At 41.4% G+C, this 19977-nt stretch overlaps 4 protein-coding genes across 4 annotated transcripts; 3 read left to right on the forward strand and 1 right to left on the reverse strand.

Annotated features, from left to right (window-relative positions):
- Positions 1-372: 372 nt before the first annotated feature.
- Positions 373-2092, reverse strand: SAPINGB_P002259 (uncharacterized protein; the record flags this gene model as incomplete). The annotated part of the gene is made up of 3 exons (XM_031996978.1): positions 373-902; positions 1144-1258; positions 1385-2092. 3 exons carry the CDS (start codon positions 2090-2092, stop codon positions 373-375), a joined length of 1353 nt encoding a protein of 450 aa, XP_031852869.1.
- A 1361-nt stretch (positions 2093-3453) lies between these two features.
- Positions 3454-6783, forward strand: SAPINGB_P002260 (uncharacterized protein; the record flags this gene model as incomplete). The annotated part of the gene is made up of 2 exons (XM_031996979.1): positions 3454-3912; positions 3964-6783. The coding sequence occupies 2 exons, from the start codon at positions 3454-3456 to the stop codon at positions 6781-6783; spliced, it is 3279 nt and encodes a 1092-aa protein (XP_031852870.1).
- A 995-nt stretch (positions 6784-7778) lies between these two features.
- On the forward strand, positions 7779-17846 carry SAPINGB_P002261 (uncharacterized protein; the record flags this gene model as incomplete). Its single annotated transcript, XM_031996980.1, has 2 exons — positions 7779-9244; positions 9377-17846. The coding sequence occupies 2 exons, from the start codon at positions 7779-7781 to the stop codon at positions 17844-17846; spliced, it is 9936 nt and encodes a 3311-aa protein (XP_031852871.1).
- A 951-nt stretch (positions 17847-18797) lies between these two features.
- On the forward strand, positions 18798-19538 carry SAPINGB_P002262 (uncharacterized protein; the record flags this gene model as incomplete). Its single annotated transcript, XM_031996981.1, has 1 exon — positions 18798-19538. The coding sequence occupies one exon, from the start codon at positions 18798-18800 to the stop codon at positions 19536-19538; it is 741 nt and encodes a 246-aa protein (XP_031852872.1).
- Between the last annotated feature and the right edge of the window lie 439 nt (positions 19539-19977).

Raw genomic sequence — 19977 nt, forward strand, 5'->3', positions numbered from 1 at the left:
ACAAAAAAAGTAAAGAAAAGAAAAAGAACTTGCAAGATATTTGTATAAATAAAGAAAAATGATATAATTTTAAAAACTCTTTTAAAGCTGGTAATACATTTGTTAACATTAATGTGTGGATCCAATTTACAATAGATAGATACTGGTTTATTATTAAAAAAAAATATAGTATAGTTTATTGTTGACTGTATATAAATCTGTGATTAAAAGATTTTTCAAGTTATTTTATTTGAATTTTTAGATTTTAAAATTTTTTAAATTTTTTAAATTTTATTTAATTTTTTTTTCAAAAATTTTCCTTATTAAATTCCCATTTCATCAATTTTTTTTTTTGGGAATTCTAACAACTTTCCCCATTTATTTTTTTTTTCATTAAAAGATAAACAATCCTGTTGTTCCAACACCCATAAGAACAATACCAGTCCACCAAATCATATCGTAATTAGTCTTTTGCTTCTTGACAGCAGGAGTTTTATTTCTATTTTCCAAAGACCGTCTTATTCTTCTGCGGAGCGACGAGTTAGTTGCAGTAGCAGAGGCGGTGTTAGAAGTTGCAGAAGCCTGGGAATCACCAGTGGATTCTGCGGTAGGGTTCATGGTAATTGTAGGGAGCATTTGTGGAGGTTTGTAGGCGAGATAAAGGGGAGGCAATGGAGAGCCGTCATACTGGTAAAGATCGAGACGGTACTGGCCGCGGTAAGGATCGACATAAACAGCCCACTTGATGAAGGTGATTGTTTGGTTGTAACGGGTATAAGAAGAGGTGGTTGAGTTGCAAGGATCGGAGTACAATTGGCGACCGTCGACTTTAAAGGGGTTAAGAATCAGGGTCTTGTTGTCGAGCATTTCCCAGGTACCGTGCTGGAAAATCAAAACTGCAGAAGGACAATCATGTTTTTTGGCTATAGGAAAAAAAAAAAGCAAAAAAGCAAAAAAGCAAAAAAGCAAAAAAAAAATAATAACAATAACAACACTCAGCAAAAACTAGAAATGTACGATTAAGACATGGTGAGTACATTTCAAAAATTGTGTACGTGTGTTGTATTATTATTATTAATTTTTTTTTTTTTGGATATTTTGTATGGTTAGAATGCAAGGGGGCAACTTTTAAGGAATGGATTGAAAAAAAAAAAGAAAACTTACCATTGCTTGTGACACGATAAAGAGCTTGCTCGAAATAACCATCTGAAGTAAAACTGTAACTGATTCCTGGAAGAGCAGGTTCAATAAGAAGTTCATCGACGGGATCGTAAAAGTCCTAAATAAACAAGGTATTATTGAGTTAGCAAAACCAATAGACAAATAAGACAAACAAGAAAAAAAAAAGTTTGTATGACAAAAGACTTTTTTATTTTTTTTTTTAAAAAAAAAAACTCAAACATACAGGACCAGTAAAAACGGAATTTGACTTAGAGGACCAAGTGCCTTCGAATTCAACAGCACCAGAGCTAGATGTGGCAGTAGCAGTTGAAGCAGTGGATGCAGTTGAAGCGGATGAAAGAGAGGATGCAGTTGTAGCAGTTGAGGCGGTTGTATCAGTGAGAGTAGTTGAAGAAGAGGTTGTAGCAACAACGCCAATAGTAGTAGTTGAAGAAGTTGAAGCAGTTGCAAGGGTATCAGTAGAAGTAGTTGCAAGAGTATCAGTGGTTGAAGAGGATGTAGTGGCTACGACACCGACAGTGGTTGTTGAAGATATGGATGAAGAAGATGAAGTGGTGGCCACAACACCTATAGTGGTTGTAGATGATGTATCGGTTGTTAGTGTTGATGAAGTTGTTGCAAAAAGGTTATTGATAGTTGTAGTTTGCGAAGATGAGGTAGTTACGCCAACAACACCAATGGTTGTTGTTTGTGAAGATGAAGTTGTGCCAACGACTCCAATGGTTGTTGTTGATGAAGTTTCAGTGTTTGCTCCAGCAGCAGTCGAGGTAGTTGTATCTGTAGCCAACGTGTTTGTAGTTGATGTAGTTGCGGCCACACCGACCGTTGTTGTTGTAGCAGCACCGGCAACGACTTGTGATCGGGCAGATTTCAGAAAGGCTAGCAGCAGTAGCGCGCAGAGAGCCAGGTGTAAGCGTCGCGGGCTCAACATTGTGAAAGAAGGTTTATGTGCAATAAAAAAAAAAAGAAGGAGGGAATCTTTTAGGGGAAGAAAAAAAAATAGTCCTTTTGTATATTTAAATGGAATATGTTGTTATTATTGTTGATAATAAAGACCTTTATTATTATTAAAAAAAAAAAAAAGAGAGAGAAGAAAGTTGGGATTTTTTTTTTAATGATTTTGATGATTTTAATGATTTTGGTGATTTTAGTGATTTTAATGATTTTGGTGATTTTGAATTTTTTTTTTTTTTTTATTTTATTTTATTTTATTTTTTTTTGGAGGTTTCAGGGTTCACGTATACACATAGATGGTCTTTTATTAATGCTGATGTTGATGATTATTCCGAGCAAAAGTTGACTGGCCAGATGGGAGGGGAAGGCAGTTTTCTTACTGTGCTAAAAATATCTCTTGTAGAAGCTTACAAAATTGCTGAAAAAAATATTATATTTATATATATAATATATAATATAAATATAAAAAAAATAAAAAGAAAAAAATGTAGTGAAGCAGCAGCCATTTTGGTGGTGGTGGCGGTGAAGGCGGTGGGCAGTTAACTAATAAAAAATAAAAAATAAAATGTAATTGAAAGTGTAATTATTATTGTAATTGAAAGTGTAATTGTAATTGTAATTATAATTATAAATAACATATCCATAAGCCACTCTACATGTGAGTCACGTGACAAGTATAGATTAAAAGTTCCACGTAGGCAACAGGCAATTGCGGCATTTGTTACACTATCAGTTCTTTGTTACATTATACAAAGATAACTATAATTAAAGGGTTGGGGTTAATATTTAATAAATATTCCAGACTGGCAACAACAGCAATTCTTGAAAAAAAAAAAAAAAAAAAACATCTAACCGCCTCCTTCAAGCAGACAGCAGCTCTAATAAATAAATAAATAAATATATATATATATATTTATTTATATATTTTCATACCATTAAAAAAACCAAAAAAAAATAATAGCCAGTTTTCAACAACTGACTTGATTAATTAAATTTTTTTTTTTTTTACTTCATTTAGAATATGTATATATAAGTAAAAGAAGAGTTTTGTTTTATTTTTATTTTTATTTTTATTTTGTTTGGGTTTTAAAAAAAAAAAAACTATATTTCTTATTACTATGTGCCAACTAGCCTGCTTTAACTGATCTATATACATCATCATCACCATCCTCCACATAAATTTTATTATTATTATTAAATTATACTTGAAATATACTTGAAATACCCACACAAATCAACAACACATTTTTATTATTATTATTATTATCATTATTATTATCTATATATATTTATTCAAATATATATATTTAATATACTATCACATCACATCGCATCACTATGAGTCTCCAGGAATCATCTTCTAATACTCTAAATCCAACTTCAAATTCAAATCCACAATCAAATCCAAATCCAAATCCAAATTCACAACTACAACCACAACCAACTTCATCATCCTCTCAAATAAATTCTTCAACTTCTTCAACTTCTTCACCATCAACTCACATAACTCACGCCCCAATTTCAGTCACAACTGCTGGAGGTTACTCCTTTCTTCTGCGCTTCATCGACTCTCCTCAATTCACACTCTTCCACTGCATCTCATACTTGGAACGTTATGCTGATGAAATCGGTATTCACTTTTATCTCGCACAAAAACTTCGTCATTACCCAGACGAAGATGTTGAGTTTTTCATCCCCCAAATAGTCCAACTTCATGTTACTATCAAAACGGACTCTTTGGCTCTTGAGGATCTCATCATAGAACTATGTAGTCGTTCTACCCATTCTGCTGTTCTTGTATGTTTTTTTTTTTTTTTTTTTTTTCACTCATTCTAACTAATGTAACAGATCTTTTGGCAAGTTCAAGCCCATCTCACAGAACTTTCGGATGAACCGGAATCACATGGCTTCATTGTTTGCCAACGTCTCATGGCTAAACTTCAACATGTTCTCTTTAACGTTGGATTACCTCCTGACGATAAAATAAATGAAAATACTCTCCCAGCACTGGTTCTGGCAGGCTCATTAGCCACCGGGTTAGGTCTTCCGGGTGCAGTCGACTACATCAAACCATTAGTTGTTTCCCAAGGCAAAAAGAAGCGATCTCTCATCTTTCAACTAGCTCACAAAGCTGGCTCTGCAGTCTTTTCTCCAACTTCAAATTCTTTCCGTAGAAGTGTCTCTTCTTCATCTCCATCCTCTCCATCAACCTCATCTTCCGCTCCTCCAAATCTCACCCGTCATACCTCCTTAAGTACCTCCCAGCTCAACCCAGGCTCAAAACCATACTCGGCCCACTATGACGTCAATGCAACATCTCCAGACCTTTCCCTTCCAGCATACCTCAATTACCGCCATGACATTTACCACAATAAAATCCCTACTGTCCAATCCACTCTCGAAGGAAACTCTAACGAATCTGAAATCTCAATCCTTTCCCCATCTTACCAGGTCCAACTTCGCAATGTCAATGTCCTTAAATCAAACTACTTTTACTGTGAAACTCAGTTTATGGATGCTCTCCACAAGATTTCAAACAAACTCTCCCAAGTTCCGAAACAAGCTCGTCTTTCGGCTCTTCGTGTGGAAATTGCAATGCTAAATAAAGATCTTCCAGCTGAAGTAGACATCCCCTTGCTTCTTTCCAATACTGTTTCTTCTGCTGCATCCACCCGTTCTTTGACATCATCATCATCAACAGCAACAACAGCAACAACTTCTTCTTACCCTCATGATTTCCATCTAGGAGATCTCCCCAAACAAAACCGTCTTATTAGAATTGTCCCATCAGAAGCCGTCTTGCTTAATTCTGCAGAAAGGGTCCCATATCTCCTTCTTATTGAATATATTCGCAACGATGTCGACTTTAACCCAGCTTCGGAAAAAAACAGAGCAATTCTTAACCAGGAGGTCAATAGAAGACACATCTTCGATACCCTTTCTGTCCCTGTTCTGGGAGATTTCCAACACTCCTTTTCGGCCCCTTCGTCTACTCGTAACTCGGAAGATGTAAATATGTTTTCTACCGTTACCCCCCAATCAAGACTTAGTAGACAACGCACACCATCCACTTGGTCTCTGCCTTCGTCGTCGTCCTCTTCTAAGATGTCTTCTTCAAGGGACGGCAATAGCCGCCTGGCACGTTCCGAAATTGTCCCCAAGGAGGAAAGCGACATGGGTGACATTTCCGTTATTGATTTATTTGATGATAATAAACGCACAATGTCACAATTATCTGCTTCTCTTTCTTCCTTGGCATCCTTAGGGTCTTCCTATTTTAGTTATGGCAAAAATAATAATAGCAGCAACGGCCGTAACAGCAGTAGCAACAATAACAATGGATTTACTGCTTCCCCCAGATCTTCAGACTTGTCCTTTTCTCCAGCTTACATGACACCACTACAAAACTTTCAAAATGACGAGATTGATGAACTGGCGGCTCGCATGCGTACTGCCGCCGTTATGATTAACCAACTTGAATCTGCGGGAGGTGCCAAATTATCCAAGGAAGAGGTTGAGCGTATCAAGAGTCGCATCATTTCAAGCATGCAGAGCATGGAAGAACACACCGTTTACCAATCCAATAATATGCTTGGAGCTGCGGGCGAACGCAAACTGGAAAATGATTTGATTATTGCCGGCATTGATGATGATTCATCGGATAGAGCTGGTAGCAGTGGTAGCACTTCAAGCAACAACGGTGGGCGATTGAAAAGGCATTCTCGTAATTTGTCTACTGCCAGTAATAACAAAACACCACTTTCCTTGGGAGAAGACTGGAAGGCCAAAAAGGAGCGCATTCGTAGGGCTTCCCCATATGGTCATTTTCCTGGCTGGGATTTGTTTTCGTGTATTGTTAAGACAGGATCAGATTTGCGTCAGGAAGCTTTTGCTTGTCAATTGATCCAAGCCATGCAAATGTGCTGGGAGCGCAATAATACTGGAGTATGGGTGAAGCGAATGCGCATTCTTATCACACACAATTCTGCTGGTCTTGTGGAAACTATAACCAATGCGTTGAGTATTCACTCTATCAAGAAAGCCATGTCGACCACCTTGGAGAATTCTTCATCTAGTGCCAAAAGTGTCATTCCGTCATTGAAGCACTACTTTGAAACGACATTTGGTGCTGGTACACCTCAGTACGAGCAGGCTGTGGACAACTTTGTGCGCTCGCTTGCTGCATACTCTGTTATTTGCTATCTGTTACAAATCAAGGACAGACACAATGGCAACATTTTGCTTGACAACATTGGTCACATTGTTCACATTGACTTTGGCTTTTTATTGTCCAATTCTCCTGGAAGTGTTGGGTTTGAAACATCACCATTCAAGTTGACTCATGAGTATGTTGACCTCATGGGTGGTGCTGACTCGGAAACGTTTGTATTATTCAAGTCGCTTGTGCGCCAGGCATTTAAAGACATTCGCAAGGAAGCTGAATCTATCATTATTCTTGTGGAGATGATGCAGCGAGACTCGACACTACCTTGTTTTGCGTCTGGTACTGCAACAGCTCACCAGCTGCGCCAGCGTTTCCAGCTTCAAATGTCTGATTCTGAAGTTGATTCATTTGTTGATCATACATTGATTCAAAAGAGTTTTGGTAGCTTTTCTACAAGACTTTATGACCAGTACCAGTTGTTGACTCAAGGCATTTACAGTTGAGAAAAGTAAACTGTAAATGGGAATTTTGTAAATTTTTTTAAAAAAAACAAGAAAAAAAATATATATATACATACAATCAATTAGTGATATGAAAAAAAAATAAAAGAAATGCAAAGTAACAATTTTATCAAGTGAAAAAACTGGGGGAAACTTGAAGATAACAAGCATTTTTAATCCGAAAAGTTGACTGATGACGATGGCATTTTTAAAAAGAATCACGTGTAAGTCATATGACAAAATCATGTGAATGTTTATATTTAACGCCAAAAAACCGCCAAAAAAAATTTTTTTTTTTTTAAAAGTCGCCTTCCTTACATCACCAAAATTAAAAAAATAAACAACGCGTTCTTTTTTTTTTTTTTTCTTCTTTTTTTCTAAGAAGGAAAAAATCATCAATTATATAAAAATTTCCACCTTTAAAAGGGGCATTTTAAATTATCAAATTGATTTATATGAATCTCTATATAGCTTTGTTTTCTAAAGACCCGTAGATATCAATGACTGACGGTTTCCCGTGCACTAAAAACACAGGGGGACTCGGCACTTCCTCCGTAGCCGTGAGCTACAACAACAACAACAATAACAACAGCAGTACCGCTAAGAATTCTCATCACCACCACCACCACCACCACCACCGCCAAAATCATAATAAAATTATTAACAACAACACAACCACCAAAACTCCAACACTCACCAACACCACCACCACCACCACCAACTCAACAGTAACCAACACCAACTACTACCACAACTCATCCACCACATCCAAATCTAACGTTCTCAACGGTAAAAGGATTGGCGGAGCCTTCACGAGTCGCGTGCACCCAACCAGCACGACATCTCTTAGCAATAACATCGGCAACAACATCTTAACAACAGGCACAGGAAATGGTTCTGGCGCCTCATCAGCGGCTTGTATTCAATCGTCTACTTCATTAACCAAATCTTTAAAAATCTCTAAAGAAGCAACTGGAAAATTCATGTCCCCAGCAATAATGGCAACTGCTGCCAAATCTTCAGTCTTATCAAACAACAACAGCAATAGAATTAGTAGAAATAATAACAATAATAGCAACAACAAAACTTCAACTTCTAACTCATCTTCCTTTTCAAAAGCTACAACTTCTCGCGTCAGAATCCAGCCACCCAGTGTTGACCTTTTATCTTCTCAATCAGCGAGTCCGTCAGTCACCGCCACTGGGTCACGCGCTGGTGGCAATAGCAACAATATTAGCGGGATGGGAGGAATCGTCGACCATGATCGCAAACGGCGGACCAGCTCCAGTATTAATACCACAACCAATAACATCCATACTAATAAGAATGCAAAAGACCGTTCAGGGCTCGCCACAAACAACTTTAAGGCATTCAGTTACTTTTACGACGATCGGATCGGTAGCTTCAAGTCTGGGAACCGAATCAGCAAGTCTTCAAATGCAACAACTGGTAACCATCTCAAGACCCCGCAACGCGCAGGAGGTAGCAATCACAATCAACAACATCTGCACCAACACTCACTCCAGCAAGGACAACACCAACAACAACAACGGCCCCACTACAAACATGGCCCAGGAAGTGCAAGCAGCGGTGGCAGTGACGGCGGAAGCCGTAGTAGCAGCATAGATTTTAGCTTCATTGAAGGTAACGGCGGCTGGGCCGCACGGAAAAGCTCAGGGCTTGCGAGTGGCGGTGCCCGGAGTGGTCTTAGCAGCAACACCAACAACAAGCTACGGAAAAAACAAAAAAAATCCAAACCTTTTGAAGAAGATCATAATAATAATAATAAAATCAACAGTCCCAGCCGGGTTCAACGCAATGATAAAAAGGATGCTTACTACAAAGACTATGACAATGACAATGAAAACGACCAGACCAACAATATTGATATGGACATTGACTACAATCAAGATGACAATGATGATTGCGTTATTCTGGATGCCAATTTGCCACAACATCAGTCCCATACTACTCCATACTATTATGAAGATTCTCAGGGAATCTGGGTCGAACCGACTACTGATACTTTACATCAATCTTCTCCAAAACCGACTGAAGATTCACCTGCTTCCCATAAAAAAACCAACACTACTTCAGGCTTTTCTCTCAAGGACAATCATCATTATTTTTACAACAAAACTATCAACAATTCGCCACCCCATTTATCAACAAAGGCACAAACTACCGCCAAATTATGCACTTCACTTGACTGTTTTAATAAGGCTTCGTCACCCAATTCTCAAGCACGCGTCAATGCGATTATTGCACGTATCGAGAGCGACAGTAACTTTGCGCCAGTTATTTCCGCCGTATACGGCAATGACAGTGAGTTTTCGTGTCTGGACGCGCCACCACCAAAAACATACGCCCAGGTTCTTTTCGAACTAGAAGCTGGTGGCTACATCCCATTAAACGATCCCATTGTTCAGGAAAAAATTCGCCTGCGCAGACAAATCTCTACAAAGTATGACTTTTTTTTTTTTTTTTTTTTGAAATTCACAGGACAATATACCCTTTTAAATAAAGTTTTTTTCTGTCATTTGTGTTTGACTAACTTTATAATCAATTTTTTTTTTTTTGGGTGTGTTTACTATAGAACTCCGGAATTATTTTCTATACCCAAGAGTGCAAACCCATATCCGGATAGATACACGCGGCATATTCAAAACATGCCATGGCCTTATGCCTTTTTACGCGTCCAACAACGCCAAAAATCTGGTGCCCTGTTCTCGCCACACCTTCCAGAGCCTTTACTAAGTCCAGAAGACTTGGGTCCCCAAGAACGGTTTGTGGTTGAAGAACTTTCGTTTTTTGAGTTTGACGTCAAGTTCCACGGAATCGAGCCTGACTCGTACTTTGAGCTCTGCGATACGTTCCGTGCCGCCCGCCTGCGGCACCTCGGAGACAAGAACTTCAAGAATGTAAATTCCCAAGCGGCAGAAGAGGAGCAGAAACTACGGCCGGGGGACCTTGAAACCACACAAACAAGTAGATTAATTGCTCCAAAGCTTAGCTTTGACGACCTGCGTACTCGCACAAAGTTCTCGCCAATATCCATTGACGAGTTTCTCGAGGCTGCAAACCTTCTGCCTGCTGACCAGCGCGCTGTGCGTCAGCAGCCTCCTTTTGCGCGTGGGTGCCCGCCACCACCGCCGCCTCCGGCGTTGCCATTCCGGCCGCTGTCCAATGTTTCTACATCTCCATATTCTTCCTCATTTAAGTCATTTGCCACTCGCCGCGAGTACATTGAGGATAGTGAGGAAGAGGTCTCAGCTATTGTTAGCATTCCTCATGAAGGCCCAGAGGTGATAAGCGGTATGGGTAGAAGTGGCCGAGCAAAATTAGATGCTCGGCGGCAAAGCTTTGAAGATGAAAATAGTGATCTTGACGAAGATTTGTTTGATACTACTAGCAGAATGAACGAGATGAAGAACAAGATTAACAAGGAGAAAAATAATGTGGATCATGATGAACAAATCAATAAACAACAAAAGGTTTGGGTTGACATGTCATTGCCCCTGGAAACTTTTGGTAAGGAACGCAATATTAAGGCTGCTGCTACTGCTGCTGAATATTTACAATTCAAGAATCAACAACGGAAGGAGCGGGAAGAGCAAGAGAAACAGGTACAACAACAACCTATGCAAATACAACAACCTTCATCGCCACCACAGTCACAATTGCAACCACCATCTCCACAGCTTATTCACCAACTTCATTCTGATAAAGATATGATTCCAGAGACTCAGCAACCTCCTCAATATTCAGACGAAAGCGAAAGTGAAAAGGAAGAAGATGTAGAAATGGAGGAGCCTTCAATTCCTACTGCTATCGATACAGCAGCAGTGGCTACTGTATCATCGCCATCACCCCCAATTCCTTCACCAATTGTCCGTAAACCATCAATCACAGCAACTACTATGGAAGTTTCTAAAGATACAACTATCTTGGAGTTCATCCCTGCATCTGCTACACATCCTGATTTGCGTTCGCCCAAACCTCACGATCTGGCTGCCATGTTTCCTGAAATTGGTAGCAGCGGAGGGTCCTGCAGTTCTATTCTTGCAGCTCTCGCACCTGGCAATCTTTCATCTCCTGTGCAACATTATAAGCAACCACAGGAAGAACAGCAACAGAAACAAAAGTCTCCATTATCTTCTTCTTCTTCAAGCCCACTAAATTATGTGGAACTCAGTTTCCAAGAAAAACTGCTCCGGAGTACATCCAAATTACCAAAGAGTCCAGAGGAAATTCAATCTGTGGAAGGCAAATCGATAGACACAGAAGCAAAAACAAATATTCCTACCACTGCTGTTACTCTTACAACTACTACAGCTGCTGGGTCCTCTATGCTGAAAAGCTCACCCCAAACCCCTGCCAAACAAAACACAATTGATCAACATGATATTGTGATCCCATCTACCCAAGAACAAGATCTGTTTAAATCCCCAGCCCGCAAGGATACTACCAATGTGCCTGCCCAATACCCGCATAGCACAAAACTTGATCAAGAGAAGCTGCAAAGTTTACAAACTCAAAACCAAAGCCATCAAAAGACTTCATTACCTGAGCAGGGTGATGAGGAGGAATTTGATGAGGTTGTACCCAATACGCCAGATGCTGAGATTGATGCCAGGTACCGCCAGAGGACCAGAAATGAACATAGTGAATACTTTGCGACCACAGAGTTTCAGTCTTTTACAAATCTGCCTGCTGAAATTAGCAATAAAGCAACAGCAAGTGAGCAAGGTTCTCAAACTACTTCTCCAAAACTACCAGAGACTAAGGAAAATATTTCATCTGTACAGCAGCAGCCATCAGGATCTAATGATTCTTTCAATCTTACCAGTTCACCAGTAGCTGCAAAGTCTATGCCACATGATAAAACTTCTACTACCAAATCCTCTGCCATACCTTTCGAACCTGAATCACGACCACACATCGTTTTGAAGGCCATATCTGGCGAGGCTGTCTCTTCCAAACCAACCAAGGCTCCGACTTTGTCATCCATGGAAGCTTTTTCATCTGTTGCTACCAAGGGTCCATCACCACCTGTGATTTCCCCAAAATCTGATTCCCAAACTTCTGTTCAAACACCTACAAAAGCTGCAAATGAGAAAACTTTTAGTCAAGGAGAAGCACTTTCAGAGGAAGTTTCTTCGAGCCAGATGCAGGAAATTAAGTTTGTGTCACGATCTGCACGCAAGCGCAAAAACATTGTGGATTCTCCCAACCCGTCTCAGCCGCAGACTATTTCTGAACAGCTGGAGTCTGAGCCCTCAAGTGCCAAGAAAATAAAGACAAACGGAAGCGATGCATCTCAGAAACCTAATGAGGTTACCATATCGCAATTTGAAAAGAAGAGTTTGCGAAGTACAAACACTGTAGAGGGAGATGATGAGAAGACGCCGATGCCTACAAATAATAACAGCAGAAAGCGGAAAACTCATGAACGTAACTTGTTTTTGGGGTCTGATGATGATGAAGAAATGGAGAAAGAAGGAGCAATACCCCAGGAACTTGTTTCTGAGCCTAAGTTACCACTTACTCAACCTTCTCTGACTCCTCAGCAGGAATCTCAACCTCAAGGACTGCAGCAGCAGCAGCAGCAGCCACAACAACAACAACAACAACAACAACAACAACAACAACAACAACAACAACAACAACAACAACAACAACAACAACAACAACAACAACAACAAAAACGACAACAAAACCGACAACAGCCGAAGATTGGATCACCCGTTTCATCTTTGTGCTTACACGAAATAATTCCAGATTCCCAGCCTGTTCCTTTCAGTACAATGGTCACTGATAAGGTATCTTCACAAACTTTGTCTAAGGATAAATCTATGATGAATTCTCAGCCAGTTGCTCCGGAGCCTGCCAAGTCACAGACTTATAGGGAGAATGTGGTAACACCTCCACGACCCCCACTTGCTCTTCCGCTTCCTGAAGTCACTGAATCAGAAGTCAATGGTCGTATTGAAGGTGAAGGGGAAGGCGCTCCTGAAACATCCACATCTTCACCTGTAATATCTTCTCCACTACCTCTTGCGCCGACTCAAATCATTCCAACGCAACTAGTTGACATGCCACTTTCTCCTGTTACTGGCAAAAACAGTACAACCAAGGTGGCGACCAAAACCATTGGCCCTGGAAACACCAATACCAACAACAATAACGGCAATGACATTCTTGCCGGCGGCATTGGTGTTGGCATTGGAATTAGCATTGGCATGAACGAGCAGCCGCAAAGGGCGATGCGTGAAGAGTCAGCATCTTCTGCGTTTTCTATCGAGTTCAACAAGTACATTAACCACTATGGTTTGAGCCAATCTTCTGAAGACCTTAGTACGACAACTGCTGTGATCACTAAAGAATCCAACCAACAGTCTAGTTCTAAGGGTGATGAAGACAAGAGACTTGAGACGAACGATCAACCTGTGCAGACGCTGCCTGCTGTGACTGCTACTATATCTGGGGTACTATCTGTTGCAAAGAAGACTGTGGAGGCTCCTTCAAAAGCTTCAGAGACTGTACCAGGGCTAATCCGGCCTTCTGAGCATCAACAAGAACAACTTGTTACTACTGTGTCGCCGAAACAAGTTTCTCTTTCTGTTACTGGAGCTGGCAAAGTTTCTGTTCAAACGCAACAACCGTCAAAAACCCAAGTTCCAGCTCCAGTTCCAGCACCATCTGTTGCAGTTACAACTGCAAACCGCATTAAGCCTGTGGCTACACCTGCTTCCAAGGCTTCTATGTCGACTAGCAGTGGTTCAGTTTCTCAACCTCAGAAACCTTTGCCAAAATCAGCTTCAAGCACAAGTTTGTTGTCTAAGCCAGTTGCTGCTCAGCTACCTCAAGTAACAGCCACTGTTTCGTCGACCATCGTCCCGGCACCTGCTCCACAGCTTGCAATCACTAAACCCTTGATCTCGAAATCAGTCCCAGGACCCCGACCTACAAGCCTGCTGCCAAACTCCAAGTCGCTGTCGTCTGTTCCGCCAACCTCTTCTGCTGGGTCTACTCCGGCCCCTCCTGTCCCGGTCACAATTCCTGCCTCGGTGGCACCCTCGGCCCCTGCAGCTTCAGTTTTGACCCCCGGCTTGACTTCTAAACCAACATCAGTCCCAGTGTCTGTGCCTCGCCCACCACTGCCGTCATTGCCCCCGCCACCGCCGCCACCGCCGCCTCCACGGCCTCAACCTGCTTCAAAGCCTTTGGAAAAACAGGAAACTGTTGCTGGTGCCACTGGTTCAGTTCCAACTTTGGTATCTAAAGCAGCTTCTGCTTCTGTTTCTGCTAGTACTCCAACAAAGAGCCCTAGATCTGGTTTAGGACTTGGTAATAAAGCTCCTGCAACGGCAAGTATTACTGCTCCTGCTACAACACCTGTACAGACTAAGGCTCCCTCTAAAACACCAACTATTGCTTCTACTACTGTTTCTGCTACTAATTCTTCAGTTTCAACCCCAGTACCAACTAAAGCTCCCGTTAAGGTCCTTGTCAAAGTTCCAGCTACTGCAGCTGCCTCAACAAAGACTTTGGCTACACCAACCACTTCAGTAAAAGCTTCGGTTACAACTGCTGTTCCAGCAAAGACTTCGGCTCCTGCAACAGCATCTGCAACGGCTCCTGCAACGGCTCCTGCAACGGCTCCTGCAACGGTTTCTGCAAAAGTTCCAATTAAAGCGTCTATCAAGGCGCCTATTAAAGCACCTATTAAAGCATCTGCTACTACTACTATGGCTCCGGGGAAAGCAACTGTTACTACTACGGCACCGGCAAAAGCAGCAACTACTATTACATTGCCAGCGAAGACACCAGCCGCCACCACTGCATCAGCAAAAACATCTGCTACTCCTGCGGCCCCCTTCAAGGCCTCACCTACCATTACATTACCTGCTAGTATTCTTTCTGCTGGCTCGGTTTCTGCTAAAGCTCCAGTCACCACCAAGGCTTCATCTGTCACTAAACCCGCTGCGACAGTTTCTGCCAAAGCCGCAACTGCAACTGCAACTGCAGCTTCTGTTCCGGCTTCAGTAAATACTACAGCAAATGTTCAAGCTAAAGCTCCGGTTACTACCGCTGCTCTAGCAAGGGCTCCAGCGGTTACAATTACCAAGTCTTCGGCCCCGACCCCGGTTCCGGTATCGGCCTCAGCTTCGGCTTTAGCTCCAGTTCCTGCTTCAACTGCAGCACCTGAAAAGGCTCTAGCTCCTACTAAACCTTCTGTTTCAGTTGCCAATAAGTCTACAGCTCTATCTTCAGCTAAGTCTTCAGATAACACCACCACTAAGACTCTTGCTTCTGTGGCTACCCCAGCTGCAGCTCCGGTATCTACTCCAGCTTCAGCTCCAGCTACAGCATCTGTAACTGTTCCGGTAACTGTTTCGGTAACTGCTCCAGCTTCAGCTCCAGCTTCAGCGTCAGCTCCAGCGTCAGCTTCAACCACACCCCAGACACCAGTTACTAGGCGGGGTCTTCGGCCATCTACAGCCTCGGCCACCATTTCTGGGTTTACACCCATGGGAACCAGGTCATCTGCTGCACACAAAACTGCAGACCAAGAAGTACCAGCAGCCACCAAGACAACCGAAACAGAGTTTTCTGCTATTACAAACACATCTCCCGCCACTCTTGGAATAACAAGGGAGGAAGCCTTAGGAACAATACCAGCAACGGACGCTGTTAATTCCGAGCCTGTGATACCATTACCAGTTTTAGTTCGAGGAGGAAGAGGTGGTAATCGTGGAGGTCGTGTTACTAAGGGTACTGCGAAACGCGGAGGTAGAACAACTGGGAGATCTACGAGAACCAAAACAGGTCGTCCTCCTGGCCGGCCTCCAAAGAATCCGGCAGCCAAAGCAGCAGCAGCCAAAGCAGCAGCAGAAGAAGCAGCGGCACTGAAGGCCGCGGCAGAAGCCCAATTAGCGGCAATGGAAGCAGCCGAAGCAAAGAAAAAGGCAGCAGCAGCAGCAGCAGCAGCAGCAGCAGCAGCAGCAGCAGCAGCCGCTGTTGCGATGCCTGAGTCCTCTGACTCTAATGTCCATGAGCTGGCTGAAAAGCAGCCGCAACAGAAGTCTACTGGTACACTTGGTCCTGAGTTGCCATTGATTTCTTCAAGACGGTCTTCTATGGTTAATTCCAAATCATCACTAGCAGCTAAATCGAAATCTGCTAGCCCTACCCAGAAAAACCTTGTCGAAGCTGTTTCCGATGGATTATCTAAAACTACCCAATCTCCTTTGTCTCAACCTGAGCAATTTCCATCTACTGGCGAATCCGCAGCAGCTGCATCTGAGGCTAGTTTTGATAAATCCAAGACAACTACAAATCCTGCAGAATTGGCACCCGCTTCTACTACACCAACAGATTCTAAAGCCCCTAATACAGCAACAACAACCACGGTAGAAACAATCACAGCAGCAACAAACACAGCAGAAACAACCACAGCAAATACAACCACGGCAGAAACAACCACGGCAGAAACAACCACGGCAGAAACAACCACGGCAGAAACAACCACGGCAGAAACAACCACGGCAGAAACAACCACAGCAGAAACCACCAAGGCAGAAACAACCACAGCAGAAACTACTACGGCAGCAACAACTAAAGAAGCAACTACAGAAGCAACAACCACTTCAGCAGCGGCAACAACAGAAGAAGCGGCCAGCTCTGAACCTGCACCTGCTTTGGGTCCTGGCCTAGAAGAGAATGTTCCTTCTGGCGAGTCAGTTTATTCCCCACCAGCCAGACGCCGTGGGCGTGGCGGATCACGCGGGCGCGGAGCGCGAGGACGAGGCAAGCGTGGGGCCAAGATTAACTCGTTACCCCGGCGCATCACGAGGTCCATCACTAAAAATGAGAACGCCATTGAGGCTTCAATCCAACAAGCCTCCCTCCAAGCTGCTGAAAATTTATCAACAGCGAGTCTGTCAGAAAGCAGATCTGAGACACCGACAACTAGTGCACCTGCTGCACCTGCTGCACCAACCTCTGTGCCTGCTACTTCTGTTGCTCCAACCACAGCAGCTACTACTACAGCGTTGTCTACCACAGTTGGATCTGTCATTAGCGGATCCTTTTCTACGACTCCAAATAGCAATCACCACCATCATCACCATCATCACTTGAATCTTAATGAAATTGATCTTGTTTCGACGTCACCTTCCACGAATATGGTTCCGGCTTCTGCCACGTCTGTTTCCCCATACTCAATCATGTCTAATTCGGCGTACTCTCCTGATTCGCGTGAATATGAGCTTGGTGGGAATGACAATCTCGATGAGCCACCTCTTTCCTCGTTGCCCATTGGCGTTGAGGAACGGTCTATGCTTTTCCGAGCAGCAGCTACGGCTTCATTTGTGACGACAACAGAAAAGAATCATTTCAACACTCCACAGCGAAATTCCACATTATATTCTCGGCCTCAGCTCCATACTTCAGGGGGACCGCGAGTTATTCAGCAGAGTCCTCCAGATTACAAGGGATCTTCTTCGTCTTTCACTTCAATCAATGTTTCTTCCGTCAAGAATACGGCGTTTGCCTCAACAAGTTCATCTTCGAAGTCGCGAAACACTGATTCGTTGTTTTTAAATCCACAAAACACTACAGATGTTAACGACAATAGCCCGTTGAACTCTGCTGAGAATTTGGCGGAGGAATGGTCTAATTTTGGGGATGTTTCCAAGAACCTACACTGGGATTTGCATGAGGAAATTAAAGACCCAAATGATTCTGGGAACTTTGATAAGGAATTTTCTGATTACTCAAGTGACGATGACGACGATGATGATGATGATGACGATTTTGATGATTCTCGTCACCAATTGGATGAGCCAGGTACTGGTAGCACCACTAGCGCTCCAGTTGTTTCTGATAGTACAAAAGCAAAGACTGCAAGTACACCTTCTATCTCGATCAAGGGAAAGCCTGGAAAGAAGCCTGAGAAGGTGACGAGTGAAAAGCGAGCAGCAGCGGCAGCAGCAGCAACTGCTACAGCAGCCACGTTTGTCAAACGAACATACAAACGAAAGAAAACTCCAAAATGGTAAATAATAAAGGAGAAAAAAAAAAAAACTAAAGAAAGAAAGAAAAAAAAAAGTTATTTTAATATATAATACTTTTTATGAATAAAGAAATTATTTTTTGTGTTTTATAAATTAAAAATAGACAGGTTTAAAAAACAAATCCGGAGTGTATTTTGTTTGTCATTTTTTTTTTTTTTTTAAAAAACGATAGATAGATAGATAGATAGATGTCTACGGTATCTTGAAGATAATCTTACTTCAACAAAATGAGCTTCAAAAATAACTTTCTGGAAAAAATATTTAGGATATCTAAAGCTGTTCCTATATAAATCTTTAATGAGAATTATTAAAATTATGATTTAAATAAAGGTTTCTGTTTTTTTTTTAATTCCCTATATCAAATAGATAAGTTGACTAAGGGAGCCTTTTGTAAGATTTTAAACTGCAATTTTGTCCAAGTTTCAGCTAATTGTTATTTTTTCATCAAAGACTATATTTACACTTTATTTTAAGTGTCTACTATCCCAAGATCTACAAATGAACAAATGTGTAAGATATATTATATATATGAAAATATATTGAATTTAAAAAAAAAAAAAAAAGGAAAGTCGTAACACCAGTGCCAAGCTTCAATTCATACTGCTAAGTGCAGTCCGTTTCGCCATACCAAAGGTAGTGGGGTCCTTGCTTGATTGCTCACCTGGGGAGTAGCCACTTACTTACCGCTAGCTCAAGCACCCAGATTACTCACAGGGCTTAAGAAGCGCACCTTTGGATTCGAACCGGACACCAAACAGCTTCCCGAAAGAACGAATTTTATCAGAGCGGGTGCCACTTCCACCAAAATGCCATTACAGCGATATTTTATAAAACTTTGTAGGATTTAAATTGAAGTTTTGAAAAAATGGAAAAAACAGAAAAAAATTGCATAAAGTCTTGAAAGGAGAAATCCACAAGTTGGAAGTGATGCAGAACATGGCTTTAAGAAGAATTGTTGGTGCTTATCGCACAACTCCTATTGCGGTATTACAAAAGGAAGCTGGTATTATGCCATATAGTATTAGGCTAAAATTTATGGTGGCACGAAAAGCTATTCGTTTACACCTAAATATTAGCAAAACTAATCCTATTAATGGTCATTTGTTAACATTGATTGAGAAATCTCCAATTGCAAAGCTAACCACGCTTTACATGTTGGCGAAAGATAATAGAGACTACATGATTAAAAAGAATGAAAAACCAAAATGCAAGAGGGTTGAACCTCTTACACTGAAACAACAACAAAATCAGACGATTGGAATTTTGAAGAAACAAGCAATGGAAGAATGGCAAGAAATGTATTGGAACAGTAGTAAGGATCTGTGGTATCATAATATCACAGTGGAGTCGAAATGTACTGATAATCTTTCCAAAATGGTTACGGGAGTAATCATGAAGAAAGATAGTCGAAGGATCTTGAGTAATATTACTCAGTTTCGCACAGGCCATGGCAACTTTGGCGCATGGTTTAAAAAGTTTGGAATTGAAAAGGATAGTTACAACTGCAAATGTGGAGAGCTGGAAACAGTTCATCACATTTTAGTTGAGTGTCCTTTGCTTGAAGAGGAAAGAAAAGGACTGAAACGGATATCTCCAGAGATGGACATGTCGACTCTCTTAAACAGTTTAACTGGCTTACAAGAGATTGTAAGCTTTATCTCTGCTTGGAGGGATTAAGAAATACAATCACAGCGTTGATGAAGACAAGTGGAGATAGGTTGGGAAGGTTTGGTTATTTTTAACCCCCTGTTCCTCGTAAGCTGGCATCAGGACTTATTTTCGGGCTGTTGGAGATGCAATGTTGAAGCCAAAATTAAAAGTTTATTATGAAAATGAAAAGATATATAGTATGGACAAGAAGGATAGCGCAGATGCTGATGTTATATAATTCTATAACCCTTGAATAAAAACAAACAAACAAACAAACAAAGAAAAAAATTGGAAAAATTGGAAAAAGTTTAAAGATGGATTGGAAATATGAATTGTTAAGGTCAATAGAGATATTCTAAACACATATTTAAAAAAAAAAAATCTTGTTAAAGGTTCATCACTGATCATCATTGAAATACAAACAAATATTTCATATATTTAATCTGAATAGTATATATAGGCCAGC

This window comes from Magnusiomyces paraingens (genome assembly GCF_902498895.1).
Source record: "Magnusiomyces paraingens strain CBS 517.90 genome assembly, contig: contig2, whole genome shotgun sequence".
NCBI lineage: Eukaryota > Fungi > Ascomycota > Dipodascomycetes > Dipodascales > Dipodascaceae > Magnusiomyces > Magnusiomyces paraingens.